The 13,414-nt window shown below is 33.8% G+C and overlaps 1 protein-coding gene across 12 annotated transcripts in view; it reads left to right on the top strand.

Moving 5' to 3' along the window:
* The window catches only part of PHF14 (PHD finger protein 14), a 199,050-nt gene that overhangs the window by 102,913 nt on the left and 82,723 nt on the right, over positions 1–13,414 (top strand). The window contains exon 17 of one of the 12 annotated variants that reach the window (XM_055589865.1): positions 3,512–9,274. The exons of the other annotated variants lie outside the window; for them this stretch is intronic. Coding sequence (XP_055445840.1) covers positions 3,512–3,524 — 13 coding nt within the window. The 3' untranslated portion in view covers positions 3,525–9,274. Of the gene's footprint in view, positions 1–3,511; positions 9,275–13,414 lie in introns of those variants that run through there. 12 annotated transcript variants of the gene reach the window in all.

Raw genomic sequence — 13,414 nt, forward strand, 5'->3', positions numbered from 1 at the left:
TAACAAGATTCACATCAAAAGGGAAGGTAATGGGGAGGGAGGAGGGAGGAGGGTTCAGGATGGGGAACACATGTATACCTGTGGCGGATTCATTTTGATATTTGGCAAAACTAATACGGTTATGTAAAGTTTAAAAATTAAAAAAAAATTAAAAAAAAAAACAAACAAAAGGGAAGGTAAGTGTAAGCGTTCTAAATACAAACTAATGAAGCACTCGCAATTATTTGAAAATTTAAACAGAGGAGTATAATTATGACTTGAAATTTCCTTTTCTTAGGTTTTTTAACTGCTTAAAAAACTTTTACATTTACTTTTTGAATAACCATAATAAGAAATAGTTTATAGAAACAGATTTTCAAGGAATTCTGATATGAATACCAAACAAGATCACCTAATGCATAAGTAAAATTAAAATTGAATAGAATTCAGAAACTTCTGTCATATTCTGGAGAGTTTAACATCATTATATCCATATTTTGAGAAAATATTTCTAAATTTTCATTTTGTTTAACAATTGATTTTTAAGCTTTTTGATGTTAAAAAAAAAACCTAGTGAGGTCTACTTTAGTTTTGAAAGTTTATTATAATTTTTGAAGACCTGGTTACTTATTTTTATTAACTTAAAAAAAATTCAATCAGCTTAATACCAGAATTAAAACTCTATAAGAATGCCAGCATTTAATATATGAATAATGCTAGAATGTATAAAGAAATTAGCCTGAGCACTGATTAACAAAGATATTTTTCTTTCTATTTGTAATCAAAGATTGGAGAAGGAAATGGCAACCCCCCCAGTATTCTTCCTTGGAAAATTCCATGGACAGAGGCGCCTAGTAGGCTATAGTCCATGGGGTCGCAAAGAGTCGGACACGACTGGGCGACTTTCACTTTAATCAAAGATAAGTAGGAAAAATGCAAACATTGCAACTATTTAAAGTTTCATTATGTGTCACCCTATCTGATATATTTTTAAAAATATTTTGACAAAATATGATCTTAATAATTTTGATGTAAACAACAGACATTAAAATTCAAGAAAAATGGCTGTATCTGTATAGAAGTCTAGTTACATGTGATTTGTTCAGTGTTTTTAAATCCAGACACTGTAAACTACTTAGAGAAACAATAATTAAGCTTCCTAAAGATTATAAATTCTGAATTAATGATGAAATGAGATGAAACAGTTTCATAGAAACATTTCTATAAAAATTGAAATATTTCACAGAAATATTTCATAGAAATATAAAAATGTATTCATAAATTGTCTTATCCAGTTTAGGTTTCAGGACAATATATTTTCCTATTCACTCAAGCTTAGAATATATAGGAAGTAGTTTCAGAATTGCCAGCCCCAACCACTGCAAAAATAAATCTGTTAAGTTCAGTAGTGGCTTGTGTACGTGTGTGTGTGTGGTTAAAGTTACAAACAGTGAAATGCATAAATGTTAAATGAATAAATTGGTGAATTTTAAGAAAAGCACGTAGTAAAATTTTTTATGATGTGCTTATGTAACCCCCATTTCTATTAAGATGTAGAACAGTTTTTATCACTCTGAAGAGCTGTGCCCTTTCCTAGTCATTCCCTCTTCTCAAAGGCAACCACTGTATTTTTTTCCCCTAGAAGTTACCTCTTGTAGAACATATAAATGGTATGTTTAGTTTTATTTGATTTCAGCCATTTTAATGAATGTGTGAGGGAATTGCACTGTGGGTTCAGTTTGCATTACTCTGATGTATAATAATGTTGAGCACATTTTTATATGCTCCCTGGCTGTTTGTATATCTTCCTTTGTGAGCTAATTATTTTGCTCATTAAAAAAAAAAATTGGGTTGTATGTTTAGTATTGAGTTTATATGAGTTTTTAATATACTCTATTTTGCAAATACATGTTTTTCAGACATACAGTCTTTATCTATGGCCTGCTTATTCATTTTTTAATGGTATTAGAGAACAGAAATTACTAATTTTACTAAGTTCAGTTTAGCAACTTTTTATTTTATGATTAATGCCTTTGTGTCCTATCTCAGAAGTCTTTGCTTAGGTCCAGGTCACAAAAATTATCTTTGTGTTCTTCTAAAAGCTTTATGATCTATCTTTTATACTGAGATTGTGTGGTTCATCTGAAGTTAATTTTTGTTTAACTTCAGGTATAGTTAAGGAAGGTTTGTTTATTATCCCATGTGGATTTCTAGTTTTCTAGCACCAATTTTCTAACAAATTTCTAGCAAGCATTTCCTTTCTACATTAAGTTGCTTTGGTTTCATTGTTAAATATTAATTGGCTTTTTAAATGAGGGTCAGTTTCTAGACTTTGTATTCTGTTCCATCAAGCTATGTACATACTTCTAGGCCAGTACTAATGTCTGGATTATTGAGGTCTTATCGTAAGCTTATTTGTTATTTGGGATCCTTTGCATTTTCATATGAGTGTCAGAAAGAGCTTTCCATTTTTATTAAAAGGAAAAAAGCCTGGATATGATACCAAAAAAAGCACGGGCCAGCAACAACAAAAAAAATATACATTAGACTTCATTCAAAATTAGAAATGTCTGTGTCAAAGGAAATTACCAACAGAGTCAAAAGGCAACCAACAAAGTGTGAGAAAATATTTGCAAATCATGCATCCAATGAGAGATTGATATCAAGAGTGTAAAAAGAACAACAAATCATTTACAACAATGAAAAAAACTGATTAAAAATGAGCAAAAGACTTAAACAGACATTTCTCCAAAGAAATTCTCCAGTTATTAAGCATATGAAAAGATGCTATACATTAATCATTAGTGAAATTCAAAGCAAAACCACAATGAGATACTGCTTCAAACCCATTAGAATGACTATTATCAAACAAACAAAAATAACAAGTTTGGAGGAAGATGTGGAGAAAAAGAAATTTCACTTCTAGAGAGTGTATACCCCAAAGAATTGAAAGCAGGAGCTTAAAGAGATATACATTCATATTCATGGTAGCATTATTGCTGTGTGCTTAGCCGCTCAGTCGTGTCTGACTGTTTGTGACCCCATGGACTGCAGCCCAACAGGCTCCTCTGTCCATGAGGATTCTCCAGGCAAGAATACTGGAGTGTGTTGCAATGCCTTCCTCCAGGGGATCTTCCCAACCCAGGTCTCCTGCGTTGCAGGTAGATTCTTTACCGACTGAGCCACCAGCAAAGCCCAAGAATACCAGAGTAGGCAGTCTATGCCTTCTCTAGGGTATCTTCCCGACCCAGAAATTGAATGAGAGTCTCCTGCATTGCAGGCAGCTTCTTCACCAGCTGAGCTACCAGGGAAGCCTGGCAGCATTATTAGTAGTAGTCAAATGGGGTAAACAAACCAAGTGTCCATTAATAGATGAATGGATAAACAAAATATGATATATACATGTTGTTATTGTTTAGTCACTAAGTCAAGTCACTTTTTGCGATGCCATGGACTCTAGCCCACCAGGCTTCTCTGTTCATGGTGTTTCCCAGGCAAGAATACTGAAGTGGGTTGCCATTTCCTTCTCCAGGGGATCTTCCTGATCCAGGGATCGAACCTACGTCTCCTGCATTGGCTGGTGGATTCTTTACCACTGAGCCACCAGGGAAGCCCTCAGGATATATTTCAACTATAAAAAGGATGGAAATTCTGATACATGCTATAACATGAATGAACACTGACGACTTTCATGCTGACTGAAATAAGCCAGTCAAAAAAGGACAAGTGTTGTATGATTCTACTTAATACGGGATACTTAAGAGTAATCCAATTCATAGAGACAGAAAGTGGGGTCATGGTTGCCAGGAGCAGGGTGACTGGGGAGTTAGTGTTTGAATAGGTACAGAGTTTAAGTTGTGTAAAGTGATAAATGGTGGTGATGCTTGCACAACAGTGTGAATATACTTCGTGTGTCTGAAATGTACACTTAAAAACGGTTAAAATGGTAAATCTTACATATGTTTAACCACAGTGTTTCAAAAGAAGCCTACTGGGATTTTGATTAGTTTTGTGTTGAATATGTGGATGAATTTGGGGAGCATTAATATTGGGAAGCATTAACAGAATTGTTTTCTGATGCATGAACTAGGTATATCTTTACATTTGTTCAGATTTTCAGATATCCATTATTTTTTCATCAATGTTTATATAGTTTGCATTGTAGAAGTCTTACATGTTTATTATTAAATGTATTCCTAAGTATTTAATGTTTTTGATGCTATTGTATAAGAAATTATTAAATAAGATTTTAAAAAAAAAAAAACCTGTTTATGCAGGTGTTGAGAGCTGCCTGGTGTTAAGGTAGTCAGTCAGGATCAGAAGCCAAGCTGATCATTATGGTTAAAATCAGAAGGCTTTTGCTGTTTAATGGACCCAGGGACTGGAGTGAAGAAGAAGGGAAAGGGCTAGGAAATTGAAAACTACAGAGTCAGTGGCGAGAAGTGTTAAGACCTCTCAATAAGGAGATCTTGGCACAAGTAGGTGCACAAGCAGTGTTTCCGTCTAGCTTTTCCATCCTTCACGGATGGAGACCTCAAAAGTTGTATCAACTTTATAATCCTGGGATAAGGCCCTCCTGGGCTATATATTTGGATTTCATTTGCTAGTATTTTGATAAGGGTTTTGTGTCTCTATTCATGCAAATATTATTCTTACAATTTCTTTAGTCTTCATCAGATTTTGTTTTTCAGGTTATACTGGCCTTCTAGAAGATGTTAGAAAGTATTCTATTTTTTTTTTAAGTATTTATTGATTGATTTTTATTTCTTCATTGAATTTTCATTGAATTTCTCAAATGTAACCATCTGAACCAGAGTTTTCTTTCTTTCTTTTTTAATTTAATTTTAATTGGAGAATAATTGCTTTTACAGTATTGTGTTGGTTTCTGCCATACATCAACATGAATCAACGATAGGTGTACATATGTCCCACGTCCCCTCCTTCTTGAGCCTCCCTGCCACCTTCCATCCCATCTTACCAGCTTCATTGTCACAGAACACTGGGTTTGAGTGCTCTGTGTCATGCAGCAAATTCCCACTGACTATCTGTTTTGCATATGGTAAGGTACATGTTTCAGTGCTGCTGCTGCTAAGTCGCTTCAGTCGTGTCCGACTCTGTGCGACCCCGTAGACGGCAGCCCACCAGGCTCCCCTGTCCCTGGGATTCTCCAGGCAAGAACACTGGAGTGGGTTGCCATTTCCTTCTCCAATGCGTGAAAGTGAAAAGTGAAAGTGAAGTAGCTCAGTCGTGTCCGACTCTTAGAGACCTCGTGAACTGCAGCCTTCCAGGCTCCTTCGTCCATGGGATTTTCCAGGCTACTCTCTCCCTTCATCCCCCCTCTTTCCTCAACTGTGGCCACAAGTCCATTCTCTAGGTCTGTGTCTCCATTGCTGAGTTGCAGATAGGTTCATCAGTACTATCTGTCTAGATTCCATATATGTATGCTAATATACAATATTTGTTTTTCTGACTTATTTTACTCTTTATAATAGGCTCTAGGTTCATCCTTTGCTTTAGAACTGATGTGTTCCTTTTTATGACTAATACTCTATTGTATATATGTACTACAGCTTATGTATCCATTCATCTGTTGATGGACATCTAGTTTGCTTCCATGTCCTAGTTATTTGTAAATAGTGCTGCAGTGAACATTGCAGTGTGTGCCTTTTCCACTTATGGTTTCTTCAGGGTATATGCCCAGTAGTGTGATTGTTGGGTCATATGGTAGTTTATTCCTAGTTTTTTAGGGAATCTCTATACTGTATTCATATCAATTTTCATTGATAAGGCTGTATCAATTTACATTCCCACCAACAGTACAAGAGGGTTCCGTTTTCTATACACCCTCCCTAGCATTTATTGTTTGTAGATTTTTTGATGGTGGCCATTCTGATTGGTAGGAGGTGATATACCTCATTGTATATTGATTTGCATTTCTATAATAATGAGCAGTGTTAAGTATCTTTTCATGTGTTTATTGGCCATCTGTATATCTTCCTTGGAGAAATGTCTGTTTAGGTCTTCTGCCCACTTTTTAATTGGGTTGTTTGTTTTTCTGATATTGAGTTGAATGAGCTGCTTGTGTATTTTGGAGATTAATCCTTTGTCAGTTGTTTCATTTGCTATTATTTTCTCCCATTCTGGACTAGAATTTTCTTTGTTGGGATGTTTTTGGTAATTAATTTCATATTAAAAAATCTTTACTTATTTATTATTACTTTTTATTTCTTGACTGCCCCATGCAGCTTGTGGGGGTCCTAGTAACCCAACTAGGGATTGAACCCACACCCACTCCATTGGAAGGACAGAGTCTTGACCACTAGACCACCAGGGAAGTCCCTCGATTTTTAAAATATTTAGATAATAGAGCTATTGAAAACTTTTTCTTTTGTCTTACGTTAGTTATGGTAAGCTGTGTTTTTCAAGCAATTTATTGATTTTATTTCCGTTGTCAGTGCTTCTTTTCTTGAGTATGCTGGTCTTTTGGATGGGCACTACAACTGTTTGCTTGAGACTTCCCTGCTTCCTATACTATTTCAGACCATATTCTCTTTCTTCTAAGACTAGGTCTCAGTATTTACTTCTTTCGTGTATCCTTCCAGACGTATATGATCCCATAATGATGTTTTTCTTACTTCGATTGACCTTGGGATCCACATAAAATCCCACATCATGCTATTATCCAATTCCTTGGAAATTATCTATGAATTACTTTTTTCACTAGATTAAGTGAGGCCTTCCATTTATTCATGATGATTCTCATAGTCTTCTACAATATGGCACAGAAAATTAATCAGAGTAAATTTTTGTTAAATTATTAACTGATACACTGCTAAGTCTGTATGCATTTCAGCCTTATACACTGAAACACTGTCATCTCTTTGAGAGCAAAGACTTTTCTTTAGGTCTTAATTGATTTGTTTTTTCATTTTTACTTATTAAAAACAAACTTTAAAATAGTATATACTTGTAGCAAACAACAAAAAGGGTAGATAAATAAGGATTTCTGATTGACAATGATTACTTCACTGAGAATTAGACCTCAGTTAGTCCAAGCTTGTCTCTTACCAATTCTAGCAAGTTGCTGAATCTCAGAGGGTCTCTGTTTTTTTATTTGAATAGAAAAGATGTCAGGCTATATCATCTCTGAGCTCTAACAGACTACCTCTGATAATCATATGTGATGTTACAAGTTCCCAAACCTATACTAAATTACATTTCCTCACAGGCTCTCCTGTAAACACATACTTTCAGAATCTCTTTCTAGACTATCCTTTAACTATGTAGAATATATATATTTTTTGATTAAGTCTCTTAGAGCGGAAGTCATTCTTGTTGCCTTTTCTCTCATTTAGCTAAAGAGACTGGAAAATAAGTCAGTTCCCTTGCTACAACCTACTTCCTTTGATAAAGAGCAAATATTTTTTCTTTTTAAAAATAACTATATTGAGATTTAATTTTCATACTGTACAAATTCAGCCATTTTATATGTAGACTGTTACAATTTTTAATAAATGTATAGAACTGTTCAGCTATCAATAGAGTGCCATTTTAGAAAATTTTCCATTACCTCAAAAAGTGCTCTGCCTATTTACTGTCAATCCTAACTCCCACCCTGCCCTCAGACAACTCCTGCAAATATTCTCTTGTCACTGGTTCTTCATAGCCTGTTACTTTCCTGATCCATTTTTTTCATCTTCATATTACTCTTATGGGCTTCCCCAGTGGTCCAGTGGTTAAGACTCTGCACTCCAAATGCAGGTGTTATGGGTTTGATCCCTGGTTGGAGGAAGATTCCATATGCCATGTATCCCATATCCCACACTCACCCTCACCCTCAGAAAACCACTGCAAATATTCTCTTGTCACTTGTTCTGCATAGCCTATTCCTTTCCTAATCCATTTTTTAATCTTAATATTATTTTTACATGTGTTTGATTAAATAAAATTAGTTTTTGTTGTTTTTTCTGCAAAAAAAAATTTTTAATGTGCTAAAGGCAATAAAGATTCTTTGCTGGAACAAACTTTAGTCAGGTTACTGAACTTTCTCCGAAGTTCATCTGTATGTTTCCTTATAATGTCCAGTTTTAGCAGGAACCCTGCTCAGTCAGTTTAAGCAGAACCTCTCACCCTTGATGTCTGATCACCCTAGGTATCTGATCCGGTTCCTCAGTCTCTACCATTCTGATCACCCAGGCATATCTTAAGAAAAAATTCTTTCAGGTCAGTTTAGCCAAAACCCCCTTAGCACTGATATTTCCACTTATTAATTTTCTATCCATTGATCCCCACCATGTACTTTTTCTATAAATTCCGTCTTGGCCATACTGTATTCAGAGTTTAACCCAGTCTTTCTGCCCCAGTATAAAATCCCAATGCAGTGGTTCCTAAATCTGTCATGATGGTCCTAAATAAAGCCTGCCATACCATCTTGAACACCTGTCACTGAATATGTTTCTTCTTTAACAAAAGAATTTAATGAAATAGATACTTCTAATTAAAGTGAATCTTGTATGTGAAAAACTTATCCCATTTTATTCCTTCTTCAGCATGATATTTTACATTGGATATTTTTAAAGCAAACCTGATAAATTTATGTGAAAAGCCTAAATATTATTAAATTTCAGAGTCTTTCTACATTTTGGGAAACAGTTTTATATTGGAGAAGGCAATGGCAACCCACTTCAGTATAATGACCAATTAAAAATGGGTATTTATAGCCAGCCACCTGATTTAAAACCTGTTTCTGTTATTTGGGAATTCTGCCTTTATGTTCTCTGTGGTTTGGTTTCTTTATCTGTAAAATAACCATAGTCAATAGTACCTAACCCAGAGGTTGTTGGAGGATTAATTGAGATAAATAGAAGTAAATGGCTTGGCACAATAATTAGGGAATTGTAAATACCCTATATATGCAAACAACTGTAATAAACCATTTATATAATGCTTATATGGACCAGATACCATATATATATATGTACATATTGAATCATTCAATCCTTAAATCTACCCTATAAGATGAGCAGTAGTATTGCTTCCATTGAATTGTTGGGGCAACTAAGGCATAAATAACTTCCCAAAAGAAAGTAGTGAAACTGATACTCAGATTCAAACAGTCTGTGCTCTTAGCTCATACAGACTCAACATAAATTTACATTTCGGCTCCTTGGTAGAATAAAAATTGTCTTTGATAAATGTATTTGTTTCAGGCTAAATGATGACATCCCTTTTGGGATCATATCTGATGTTTTGAATTTTGTTTGTTTGTTTTTTAATTAAATTTGATGTTCTTTGAGACTGTAGTGCTGTAATCTTTATTCTTCCAACTATACTATTTGATTTTCTTTGATATTAAAAGGATTTATTAAAATTACTACTTTTTGTTTTTAACTTTAGATGTCATATTCTTCATTTGTACTTTATATTAAATGAGAGGCATAGGACTCAATAAATGTGACCTTTGTAGATGTTTATCTCTGGGACTTTTGTTTTTAAGGAAATATGCTCTATCCTTTTTTCAGGGGCAAGTTACATCTTTTACAAATAACTTTCAGGTTGAAGGGTATATGAATATATTTACATTGTATTTATGTTATATGTATACACATTAAAATGGCATATGTGTACATACTTAAATCGCATACATAATGTGGCATATATTAATTGAAGCGGCTGTTTGTGAAAATGTGTGATGCATCTTATCTTTACCATTTTGGTCACTCGTCATTTTAATTGTGGTCATCTGTTTACTAAATGATTTTGTAGTCCCTCTGTGTTGTCTTGAAGAATACAACAGCATCATTCTAATAATAGACTGAAGAAATCTTGAGTTTATAGGCACAATGATGTGAAATTTTAGAGAGGTGAGTATTTGTATTAACCACCAGTTGTGAAAAAAAAAAAAAAGATCACAAGTGCAGTATATTTGCATTTGGTAGATTAAATTTGAAAAACAGATTTACCTCTGTTGTAGTCAGCCTTTTAATTACCTGTGATCTGAGGGTTTTGTCTTTGAGAAGAGAGATTATTTAAATGAATAGAACAATACAAGTTAGTAGACGAAGAATTGCGGTCCCTTGAAATCCAGTGAGCAAATAAGAACATTGTCATTTCAGAATCTTTGTAAAATAAATGTTACTTTGTTCCCCACTTGGGAAGTTTTGCATCATTTAGTTGATTCTTTAGCATACATAAAACTGAAACTTAAATCTCAGAAATACATAACCTCAGAATTCTTTAACCTTAGGGTGATCTTGTTCTGGTTTTAAAATGTACATGTGTGAATGTGTGTGTATTAGCTATAACGTTGTATTTGAACAAATGTTTTCATATTTCTATCTCTGTTTTTTGAATAAGGATAAAAGTAAGTTATCAAACCTCATTTTTCCCTTATTTCACTCTATTCACTTATTATTTAGATGTGGTATATGTCATTATTTCAGCTCTAATTTTCCACATAATCCTGTTAACATATATGAAGAAATTATTGATTAGGAAAGCCAGGAACATAATTTTCTTGCATATTAAGGACAGTCTCTCTTTGGCAGTGATAGTACATTGAATGTTTATCTTAATAGGCTCAAAAAATGAACCTCACTTGAAAACTTCATTAGATAACTAACCAGGCAAAATGATGGTGGAGGGTATAGGACTAAAACTGAGAGTTTGAAGACTGTGTCACCTTGAGGATGCAGACAACTTTTCTGGAAACCATCTATCTCATTTATAAATTAAGCAATGTGTTAGATATATTTGAAGATACCTTTTAATTTTCACATTCTGTGATTTCATTATATCATAGACTAAAGGAGAAGAGAAGGAAATTCAGAAATGAAAAATACCCCGCAGTCTGGGATTTTGAACAATTTACAGCACAAACCTCCCACCAACAATGCTATTTTTTATCATATTAATCCATATTATTTTTCTAATTTCGTTGTCAATTATATATTTTATAGCTCATAGCTTACCAGAGCATATGAATTAAGTTTAAGGCAGCCACTTTTCATTTTTTACTAATTGAGATGTAGGTTTGTGAGAAATAGTTTATAGTAGAAACTGTTTTCTTTCACTTTGAAAAGTTTTTTATTTTCTTAATTCTATAAAATAAAATATTATAGATTGAGCTTTTAAAATATACTTTAAATATATTAATATAAGTAATCTATTCAAATATTAGTAGATTAAAATATTACCTGGGTATTTATAGCATATCTCATTTACTGTATCTTTATAGTTCTTAATTGATTTACATGTATGATATATGATTTCTTTTCATTTTAATTTCTAAGAATATTCCTTTTAATTGTTTATTTTAACCCTTTTTGTGAAACAGTTTCAGTTACATTTATCCTAAACTGAAATGAGTTAAGATTACCAATTGCTGAATTAACTCTTTCTATAACAATGCAGTTAATAATATTTAAAATTAAATATAGTATACCTGTGTACAGCAGGCTCCCATTTAAATGGAGTTTTCTCTAATTCTGGCGTTAGTTTCTAGACTGACCTAATGTATTATTAAGAAAATACGCAATCAGGAACTAGGTTGATAATGTGAAAAGAGCTGGTAGCTGACTTTTACCACTGCACATAAACAGCGCAGTTATTCTGAGTCGCAGTATCACTTTCAGTCAGATAACCACTAAAATCACTGCACTGTGGTTTCTGAAAATGCCATAATCCTTCAAATGCCACATTAAACCGAGAGAGAAAACCGTCAGCAGTGCCTGCACGGTTATGTAGAAGGATGAGCCATGAACCAAGTGAAAAGATGTTCTGGAAGAACAGTAACCTTTCCCTTGATGTGTGCATTTCCCATTACATTTTTGACACAAAATGTTGCAGAATGATTTAATGGTGGCATTTTGTTTTGCTGACTCCTTTTTTTCATTAAAAAGAAACCAAAGTTTAGGATAGGAATGTAGGGGAAGAGTGACCAAGCACTGAATTCTATTATAGGAATCTGTTTTCAAAATAAATAAGTTAAATTTTTTTTAGTAACATGACTATTACCCCTTTACATTTTATGTTAACTGTGATACACAAATCATTTAGTTCTGTTATATCTTTAAAGCAGTGTTTTTATTCTTTCAAGTTAATTTTTTTTCTCCATTTGTCCTCCCCTCTCCTTTTTTCTTCCTAGTAACTCTTGGTCAGAAATGACATGTCAGTAAATCAGGGCAGCTTTGTTTAGTAATTACATAGACCTTACCTATTACGTGTAACCAGAAAGTATCGTCCTTTTTATTGTCACTTTAGATGTGTATTATTAGAGCTGATTTTATAGGCTCACTGGTCTAAAGATCAATGCCTGTTAACTTTGAGAGGGCACATTTCTGTTGGGAATGAAGTCATAAAGTTGTCCCACATAAAACTTTTTTGCCCTGTGGAAACATGCTGAGAAAGAGAAAGTAATTTACTAAAATATATTTTGTAACACTTGTACAGCATTGGACTCTGTTTTAGAGTTGATACTGAGTGCCTGGATATGGGCCCCATCACACAATAATTTAAAAAACAAAACCAAAACCTTGGAAGTGTATTTTGCACATACATATTTCTTAGTATCTCATTTTTGAAAAAAGATACATCAGACAGTATTTGACTAAACACTAGTTTGGTTCCCCTGAATCCCCGGGATAATAGGAATATTCATATAAGGTGCAATTTCAACTAAAGAAATGGAAATTTAACTTGAAATTTCTCAGTCTGCCCGTTTTCCCAGCTGGCTTTAATAGGAGACCATCACTCTTTATGAACTCTATTGTCGATTGTATTTCGTTGTCTGACGGACTTTAATTCTGCTGCTCTTTCTTGCAAATGTCTCAGAATGGGAGGGTTTACATTGAGTTCAACAGTTCTTGGTCTTCAGATGATTATATAGATCAAAAGAACTAATTAGAATAATATGCAGTGTGGATATAAATCTGTATGTTTTCAACTAAAAATGATTTGGCATTTTGTTAGTGATATAATTAAAGTATGCCTTACTGAACAAGTACCTTTCTTTTGCTTTCCTTTTTTTTTTTCACTTTCTTCCTTCCTTTTTTTCTTTTTTCCCTCCCTCTTACCCTCCTTCACTTTCCCTTCTTCCTTCCTCCTTTCTTCCTCTCAACTCTCCATCATTATGACCGGAAAGCCACAGAAATTTGTTATGTAGAAATAATCAGTTTTCTGAAAATTCTCAGATAATAGGAACTGGTAGTATAGGATTACCCAATAAGATAATTGTAAAAAAAAAAAGAAACAGTGGTAGCCAGTAAAGCCAATGGATTTGTAAAAGAATGGGTAGGTTTAAGCAAGTAGGGAAAAATAGAGCAAGGCTTTCCAGAAGAGAAGAGATGCTTTGTGAGCATTCTCAAGAAGATGGGAAGTCCTTTTGTGGCAGAGTTCTGGGCAGAATTATTTGACCTAAAATACCACAATTTATGAT

This window comes from Bubalus kerabau, chromosome 8 (assembly GCF_029407905.1).
Source record: "Bubalus kerabau isolate K-KA32 ecotype Philippines breed swamp buffalo chromosome 8, PCC_UOA_SB_1v2, whole genome shotgun sequence".
Lineage (NCBI taxonomy): Eukaryota > Metazoa > Chordata > Mammalia > Artiodactyla > Bovidae > Bubalus > Bubalus kerabau.